Source organism: Arachis ipaensis, chromosome B6 (assembly GCF_059453495.1).
Source record: "Arachis ipaensis isolate K30076 ecotype BB chromosome B6, ASM5945349v1, whole genome shotgun sequence".
Classification (NCBI taxonomy): Eukaryota; Viridiplantae; Streptophyta; class Magnoliopsida; order Fabales; family Fabaceae; genus Arachis; species Arachis ipaensis.
In genome coordinates, this window is record NC_142441.1 from 26,362,846 (window position 1) to 26,372,066 (window position 9,221).

Sequence of the window (9,221 nt, forward strand, 5' to 3'; positions counted from 1 at the left end):
GTGCGGGAACAGCTACAAAGAAATTCAAATTTCCTGCAAGTGGGGTACAAAGAGTAACTGCCCATTGAGATTAGGCTAGTCTATAAATAGAGCTTTAGGAACACGTTGTAATCAGTTCAGTTTTTCTTGGAAAACACTTAGAGACCCAAAACGCTCTCAACCCCTTGGCATCACAGAGTAAAATTGGGAATCTTAAGTAATTCCTCTGAACTCAAACACTTGTACTTTGCTTTCTTTCAGTTTTTATTAATAAAATTTCTTTACTTTTACGTCTTTTTCTCTTTTACGTTCATGTTTCTTCTTTCATCTTCTTTTTAATTTCCTGTTTGTTTTAATTTCTGCATTTTACTTTGCCTCCGGCACCTTGTATGTTTTCCTTTTTATCTTTAATTTTACTTTCGAAACTACAATTGAGATTTTGAGACACCCACAAAAGGAGTCGTTTCCGCTCCTTGAATTAAGATTGTGAAACAAAACTCGAAAATTGTTGATTTATTTGTTTTTAACAATGGAACAAAAATTTGAGTAAAACACATTGCTGTAAATTATTAGTACATCTTGAATTTATTGTTGAAAGTTGATTTGTTGCTGAAATTATGATTAGCTCATGTTAATTTGCTGTAAATCATATTTGGAGAATTGGAGTTTTTTTGTTGCTCCCTGGAAGTTATCATAGTTTAAGTTTTTGTTGCTGCCTGAAAGTTGTCACAGTTATCATAGCTGAATTTGTTGCTAGAATTCTAGAAGTAGAATTTGTTGTCAGCTGTAAGTTGAATTTGATGCTGAACATATCATAAATGTGGTTGTTGCTGAAAGTAAAATTTGTTGCTAGATAACTGAGTTGAGTTGAATTTGTTATTGAACCTTGTTGTTGTGTTGCTTAAAAAATGCTAAATCTTTTGTTGGTGTATGTTAAGGGATAAGAGATGAGAGAGTTGGTTAGTAACAAAATTAGTTTGGTATAGTTAGTTAGGGTTTGTTATTCTGATCTCTAATCTTTCTCTCTTTTCCAACTCTGTTATAAATGAAGCTCTTGCATCCCTCTAAGAGGTATGTAGAATTGATTCATTGATGGAAGAATAAGATGAAGTTAATTTAGTTTGCTAGTTTCTTCTCTTCAAACCCTTCTTTCTTTGTTTCTGATGTTCTGCATAATGCAGTGTTTCTTATGGAAGATATAGATGCAAATCAAAATGAGAAAAATGTTGATCAAGCTTCAAATTTGTCCTATGAAGATATAGATGTCGATTTTAAGATCACTTGGACTTGATTTATCGATTGTGTTATCTTTTGCTTGTTCTTGTTTATTTAAATGGTGAAAGTATTTTGTACTAGAAACTAGTTTATTATCTCTTTTTGCATAATTAGTTATGTCTAAAAATTAATATTTGATTATTATTATGTTTGTAAAGACTTGCATTTTAAGTTTTAATACTTAATTTTAATTTTATTTATATAATTTGTATTTTTTTAAATTATGACCGACCGGTTGAACCAGTGACCCACCGGTTGAACCAGTGACCCAGTGACCCAGTTATATGACCGGGTTGATTGTCGGTTCGGTTCTGATAACTATGCTCTGAATGTTATTCTGTTTTTAAGGCTGTGTTTGGAAGAGGTGATGATTTTTGAGTGTTGTTTTGTTTTTGTTTTAAAGGCTGTGTGTGGTGTTCAATTTTCATTTTGTAGAAAATTCTGAGGTATATAAGAATTAAGAAGGAAGACTATTTCAATGGTATTACTCTGTTGATTCTGATCTGCTACAAGCTTGAACATAGAATTGAAGAGAGAAACCCTCTATTATTTCATCATTGGCCTATTTTTGGCATTGTATATCATTGTAGCTTATTTATTCATAGAACTAGTTGTTTATGATCCCCTTTTGAAGTAAAAAAATACAGTAGAAGAGTGTTTAGAACTAGTTGCTCTATTCACTAAATTTTTATAGAATCAGGTGTTTATTATAAAACAGTTTTTTCGGTTGAATTATGGTTGAACCAATAAATCAATGAACCAATTATTAGAGCGGTTCAATAACCGGTTCGGTTTTCAGAACCATGGTAAAAACAAGCTACGAGCTTACTACCCTGATACCCTGCTTCTGTGAGTTGAGTTTTGCTTTGAATCTTTTGAATTTGTTGCGAACGGAATAGCAGATATAGCTTCGAAGTGACAACTGAAGATGACAGTCAAATGGTACCATCGCCTTCTCTTCCATCTGCATTTGAAATTTTTTTCTCTCATAAAATGTTAATTTTTTTTTTATCGATAGGATTCTTCACTGGACTCCAACCCAAGGATCCGTCGTCAATAGCCAAATCCTGAACGAGATTTCGCAGTGCGTCGAGAGCTTCAACGCCGTCAAAGACGGAAGGTGGAAGGCTACCCTCACTTTCTACAGACCCAATTTGCGAGGTTTTTTTTATTTTTATTTAACCCCCTTTCGCTCTCTTGTTCTCTGGAACCCTAACGTTACGATTCTGATTGGCGCCGTAACTTGTAATAGACCCAACGATTCCCAGTGAATTCCCGCGTGATTTTCTGGGGATTTCGCTTTTGGAGCAGCCCAACAAATACTACTTCATAATTCGCGGTAACAAAATAATCCTTGAGGCTGATTCTACTATCTTGACTATAATGGAGAAATTGCAGTCTTATAAATCCAAAGTTGCTCTTAATTTCGAGGTGAATTTACTCATTTACCGTTGTTGTTATAACTGTCTCTGTGGTTTGTTGCTTAATATAATGATGGTGCAGGGAGTGCAGTATAAAATGGGTGACTTTCAGATGAAGGTGGTCAAAGTTGTTCCCAATCAAGGTGAAAGTCTCAGAGGAATTTTGATTGAGGTAACCACTTCACAATTTTGATTGAGGAATTTTAGTTTATAAGCTAGTTGACCTGATAGTAAAGATACATGTTGTGCTACTTGGATTTTATCAATATGATTATCTCCCTAACTTTTATTGTTAAGTTTGAGGGAACCCAAAAACATACTTGTGTAGACATTTAATTAAGTCAAATTTGGCCTATGCTTTCTGCAGATTGAGTATCTCCCTATCTCATCAATTGAAAAAGCCAAGCCAATTATGGAAGAATTTCTGGAGCTGTGGCGAGAAGTCATGTCTAAAAAATCATTACCAGGGCATTTCTCGCAAGCAGAACCACATTTTGCAGAGTATAAGCTTCCCGACAATTATACCTCACAACATACAGCTATCCAGTATGCTGCTGCGTTAGCCCAACTAATTGCATCAGCACAGTTAAGGGGCTAGGAGGATTCCTAGGTATCTGTCCTCATATGTTAGTTGAAAGTTGAAAGACTTCATCTTTCCCTTGAGGAACAGCCAGTTGTTCTAACCTTTGATTTTATTTAGCTGGCTAAACTCGACACCCAGTGGCAGGGTGATTTGGTTCCACTCAACGAAGGAGACTGTGGTGATGTTCATATTTCTTTGCACTCGTCAAAGGGAACACATGTTCCACTTCTTTAGCGAACTCAAAATAAAATGAAAATGTTGTAACCGTATGAGTCATTTTGGTTCTCACTTTTTGTCTGCCAAGTATTACAGCTATTGATCCTTATCTTAATATCTTATACCTATTGTTCACTTAGTGTTGTTATTAGTTATATATCAGCCTTGAATCTTGATTGAACAGAAGAGAGAAGAAAAAATTGGCTTGGCGAAATCTCGACTACGAACCACTAGCAATAACCATTAAGTATATTAAGAGAAAATATACTTGATCCCTAAGGAAGAACCCAGGGTCGCAGCATGCCCCTAGGCCCTATAACAGCTTTCCAAACGTCAAAAACTAAACACTCATCAAACCCCTAAAAAGGGATTCCTTTGTTCCTGTCTCACCCAACTTCCCGTCCAGGTAGTCTCTAACAGGATGCATGCATGATGCATGTATACACAATTACACATATACAACCGGTATTATATCAATTCATTTATTCAATAACTCTAAGAACTCAAATATAAAATTACTTTTTTACTTTCACTAAAAATAAAAATAAAATAAAATTACAAGCGTGAAATTGTTTTTTTTTTCTGCCGTCGTTTTGGGTCTTGCCATCTTGAACTCTGAAATTATTTAAGATTAGTAGTTTTGTCTAAAAAAAGAAGAGATTTGAAGTTGTTTGCGGCCGAGCAGCGAACCCGCCAATTTTGGGCCTATAAAATTTGGTAACTGACTGATACTGAGAGGCCGCATTCTTTGCCGTCAGATCTCTTCTCTCTCGTGTTTTAAATTCAAATAGTTTCTCTTACCCGCAGTGGCGGCTCTGCCTCAAATCATCTCTCTACTTTGCGATCTAATGGATTCAAACCGTTCAAATAATGCCCCAGGAAGGAAGGTTTGCTCCTTTCATACTCTTCAATCAATATATATATATATACACCATGCTCTAGGAGGGATGTTTTATTGCGAAATATGCTTCTTCATGCCTGTAGGTTAAATTCGCACCAAAAGCGCCACCTCGCCGAGCGCCAAAGAAAGAAGTTAAAGCGTATGTATTGTTTGTTTGTGTTGTAAAATAAATAAAGATGTACTAAATATAAAATAAAAATGCGTAAATAGGAGGGAGGGAGAGAGGGAGAGAGAGAGAGTGATTTTGTTTATTGTGTATATTCCCTTGTATCAGATTATGCTTTTATAGGCATACAGAAGTTTACTTTTCAAATTACATTTATTTTGCTTCATCCTAAGAACTTGTTCTCTTCAACATAGAAAATAGGTTGCCCATTAAATGGACATCAAATCTTATTAAAGAAAAATTCAGTGGGAAAAAAATTTTAGTGAAAGAAAAAGAGTACAATATCCTTTGTGATGGGGACTGCCTCATTAAAAACCTTGTCAAGAAAAACCCAATGGAAAAAAACCTGACCAAGGGAAAAAGAGTACAATCTCTCCCTCTTGTCGACATCATTTAATATCTCGAAATCGACGCATCTCAATCTCATGCACCAATCTTTCAAAGGAGGATTTTGGGAGTGACTTTGTGAATAAATCTGCTAGATTGTCACTTGAGTGGATCTATTGGACATCAATTGTCCCCTGATTTTGAAGATCGTGAGTGAATAAGAATTTGGGAGAAATATGCTTTGTTCTATCACCTTTGATGTATCCGCCTTTAAGTTGAGCAATACATGCTGTATTATCTTCAAACAGAACAGTTGGAGCTATCTTTTGATCAATCAGTCCACATGATGACAGAATATATTGGATCAAACTCCTGAGCCAAAAACACTCGCGACTTGCTTCATGAATCGCTAGTATTCCAGCATGATTAGAGGATGTTGCTGCAATTGTCTGTTTCGTGGACCTCCATGATATAGCTGTACCACCATATGTGAATAGATATCCTATTTGAAATCTCCCTTTTTGTGGATCAGACAAGTATCCAACATCTGTGTAGCCAACTAATTGTGACTCGAATCCATAGGGATAAAACAATCCCATATCAACCGTTCCATGAAGATATCGAAAGATTTGTTTGATTTCACTCCAATGTCTTCTGGTTGGAGATGAACTATACCTTGCTAGTAAATTCACAGCAAATGATATATCGGGTCGTGTATTATTAGCAAGATACATTAGTGCTCCAATGACACTAAGATATGGTACTTCAGGATCAAGGATATCTTCATTTTCTTCTTTAGGACGGAATTGATCATTTTCCACATCCAAAAATCTTATGATCATTGGGGTGCTAAAGAGATGTGATTTATCCATATAAAATCTTTTCAAGATTTTTTCTGTGTATGTTGTTTGATGAATAAAGATTTCATTTTTTGTATGCTCGATCTGCAGGCCGAGACAAAATTTAGTTTTTCCAAGATCTTTCATCTCAAACTCTTCTTTTAGAGTTTTTTTTTAATAATTGTTAGAATCTTTTCAGGAGTCCTAATGATATTTAAATCATCAACGTACACAGCAATTATAATAAATTCAGATGCAGATTTCTTTATGAAAACACATGGACAGATATCATCATTCTTGAATCCACTTTTGGCTAGATACTCAGTAAGACGATTATACCACATTCGTCTAGATTGCTTCAGACCATATAAAGATCTTTGCAATTTGACTGAGTATAACCCTTGCGAATATTCATTGGATGGTTTAGATATCTTTAGCCCTTCAGGGACATTCATATAGATATCCCGATCTAATGAGCCGTATAAGTAGGCTGTTACCACATCCATTAAATGCATATGCAGTTTATGATACGCAGATAAACTGACCAAATAACGCAATGTTACTGCATCCACTACAGGGGAATACGTTTCTTCATAATCTATACTGGGCCTTTGTGAAAAACCTTGTGCCACAAGTTGGGCTTTATAGTGCACAACTTCATTTTTCTCATTTTGTTTTCTCACAAATACCCATCGGTATCCAACAGGTTTTACAACTTCTGGTGTACGGACTACAGGTTCAAAGACTTCACGTTTTGGAAGTGAATCTAATTCAGCCTTCATGGCTTCTTCCCATTTTGGCCAATCATTTCTTTGTCGACATTCTTCGACTGATCTTGGCTCAAGATCCTTACTTTCATGCATGATATTTAATGCCACATTATATGCAAATATTTCATTGACAATTGTCTTATTTTGGTCCCATTTCTCTCATGTAAACACATAATTTATCGAGATCTCGTCATTTTCACATTTTTTAGGTACCTGAACGTCTTCTGGCGTTAAAACTATATCAAAATTGTGGACAACTGCAGGTGTCTTTAATATGTCTTTTTCAACAGGAATAGAATTTACCTCTTTTCTCTTTCGAGGATTTTTGTCTTTGGAACCGACAGGCCTGCCACGCTTCTGGCGTGAATTTGCTTCCGTGGCTATTTATCCGTTTGGGACATCAATTCGAATTGAGGTATTTTCCGCTGGTGTATAAGATTTGGTTATCCTCTTTGTATCGGAAAATGCATCAGGCAATTCATTTGCTATTCTTTGCAAATGTATAATCTTTTAAACTTCTAGTTCATAGTGCCCTGATCAAGGATCTAAATGCATCAACGATGATGCATTCCAATTAAGTTCCTTTTCAGGAAGCTTATTCTCTGCCCCTAATGTTGGAAACTTTGATTCATCAAAATGACAATCCGCAAACCGGGCTTTAAATACATCTCCAGTTTGTATCTCAAGATACATCACTATAGAGGGAGAATCATATTCAACATATATCCCCAATTTTCTTTAGGATCCCATCTTGGTGCGATTAGGTAGTGCAATGGGAACACATATCGCACACCCAAATATTCTTAAATGGAAAACATTTGGCTGCTGGCCAAAAGCTAATTGCATAGGAGAGAACTGATGGTAACTCGTTGGTCTCAAACGAATAAGTGCTGCGTCATGTAAAATAACATGCCCCCAAATCGAGGTTGGGAGATTTTTTCTCATAAGTAAGGGGCTAGCAATTAATTGGAGGCACTTAATAAGTGATTCTGCTAACCCATTTTGTGTATGAACATGAGCTACTGGATGTTCAACACTTATTCCATTAGCCATACAATAAGCATCAAAATCTTGGGAAGTAAATTCACCAACATTACCAAGACGAATTGCTTTGATTGGATTTTCTGAAAATTGTGCATTTAATCGAATAATTTGAGCCTGTAATCTCGCAAACGCCAGGTTGCGAGAAGACAATAAACACACATGAGACCATCTCAAAGATGCGTCTATTAGAACCATAAAATATCTAAAAGATCCACATGGTGGATGAATAGGTCCACATATATCGCCCTGAATCCTTTCTAGGAATTCAGGGGACTCAAATCCAATCTTTACTGGTGATGGCCTTAACATTAACTTTCCTTGAGAACATGCAGCACAACAAAATTCACTAGTTTTAAGAATCTTCTGGTTCTTTAGTGAATGTCCATGGGAGTTTTCAATAATTCTTCGCATCATGGTTATTTCCAGATGACCCAATCGGTCGTGCCAAGTTATGAATTCATTTGGGCTAGTAAACTTCTGGTTTACAATGGCATGTGATTCAATTGCACTAATCTTGGTATAATATAACCCAGATGAAAGTGAGGGTAACTTTTCTAATATAACCTTCTTATTTGAATCATGAGTTGTGATATATAAGTACTCATGACTTCCCTCATTCATAGTCTCAATATGATATCCATTTCGGCGAATATCTTTAAAACTCAACAAATTTCTTAGAGACTTGGTGGACAATAGTGCATTATTTATTATGAATTTTGTTCCTCCGGGAAACAAAATTATAGCTCTTCTGGAGCCTTCAATCACATTGCCTGAGCCAATAATAGTATTAACATATTCTTCTTTTGGCACAAGATGGGTAAAATATATATCGCTTTTAAGAATGGTGTACGAACTTGCACTATCCGCAAGGCATACATCTTCATTACATATCTTGCTATTTTCTTCAAAGATAAATAATAAAATGAGTAGTATGCACAATTAAATTGAATTCTTGATTGGAATTATTTTTCTAAGAAACACTGCACATAATGTCATATACTAAAATTTTATTTTAAAACTTGACACATTTAATGATTTCAAAATTCATAAACATTAATATTTCATTATTTATATACATCATATTTGAAACCTAAATACATAGAAAATAAAACTTAACAATAAGTTCTTTACATTATTTATTTACATGGATACTTAACAATCCCACATATTAAACTATTCCATCATTAATCAAATGACCAATATTTCCTTCAAGATCCTCAAAGAAATCAGATACATCATAATGAGTAGTGGATTTTTCAGCATCATTTGAAACAAAATTTGTTTCCTTTTCTTTGTCGTCCTTTTTCAAAGATGCTTGATAAAGATCGACTAGGTGCCTTGGTGTACGACAGGTACGTGACCAATGGCCCTTTCCACCACAACGGAAATACTTATCCTCTGTTGATTTATTTTGCCCAGAATTTCTTTCTTTATCCCACTTCTGGTAGGATCCTCTCTTGTGAACATAATTCCTTTTCCTTCCATAATTTTTCTTGTTACCAAAACCTTGCCATTTACCTCTTCTGGGGTAATGATTTGCCGCATTTACTTCAAAAAATAGGGCGGCGCCAGCTGGGTGCGCTTCGTGATTCTTTAAGAGCACCTCATTGTTGCGTTCAGTAACAAGAAGACAAGAAATTAACTCAGAATATTCTTTAAATTATTTTTCTTGATACTGCTGCTGCAGGAGCACATTCGAG

The 9,221-nt window shown here is 35.4% G+C and overlaps 1 protein-coding gene across 3 annotated transcripts; it reads left to right on the forward strand.

The window, feature by feature from the left end:
• The first annotated feature begins 2,059 nt into the window (after positions 1–2,059).
• Positions 2,060–3,609, forward strand: LOC107647862 (mediator of RNA polymerase II transcription subunit 20a). Of its 3 annotated transcripts, XM_016351910.3 has the most exons (6): positions 2,060–2,196; positions 2,273–2,415; positions 2,507–2,685; positions 2,758–2,847; positions 3,043–3,285; positions 3,376–3,609. In XM_016351910.3, exons 1-5 carry the CDS (start codon positions 2,183–2,185, stop codon positions 3,271–3,273), a joined length of 657 nt encoding a protein of 218 aa, XP_016207396.1. In that variant the 5' UTR covers positions 2,060–2,182; the 3' UTR covers positions 3,274–3,285; positions 3,376–3,609. The 3 variants fall into 3 exon arrangements, with proteins under 3 accessions (XP_016207396.1, XP_016207395.1, XP_020959958.1); XM_016351909.3 differs by having other exon boundaries at positions 3,043–3,609; XM_021104299.2 differs by having other exon boundaries at positions 2,767–2,847; positions 3,043–3,609.
• Positions 3,610–9,221: the final 5,612 nt, after the last annotated feature.

Excerpts from the sequence above, each read along its gene's own strand:
- LOC107647862 (XM_016351909.3), top strand. Across the intron at positions 2,416-2,506 it reads CTACAGACCCAATTTGCGAG|ACCCAACGATTCCCAGTGAA; the intron begins GTTTTTTTTATT and ends AACTTGTAATAG. Across the intron at positions 2,686-2,757 it reads AAGTTGCTCTTAATTTCGAG|GGAGTGCAGTATAAAATGGG; the intron begins GTGAATTTACTC and ends ATGATGGTGCAG.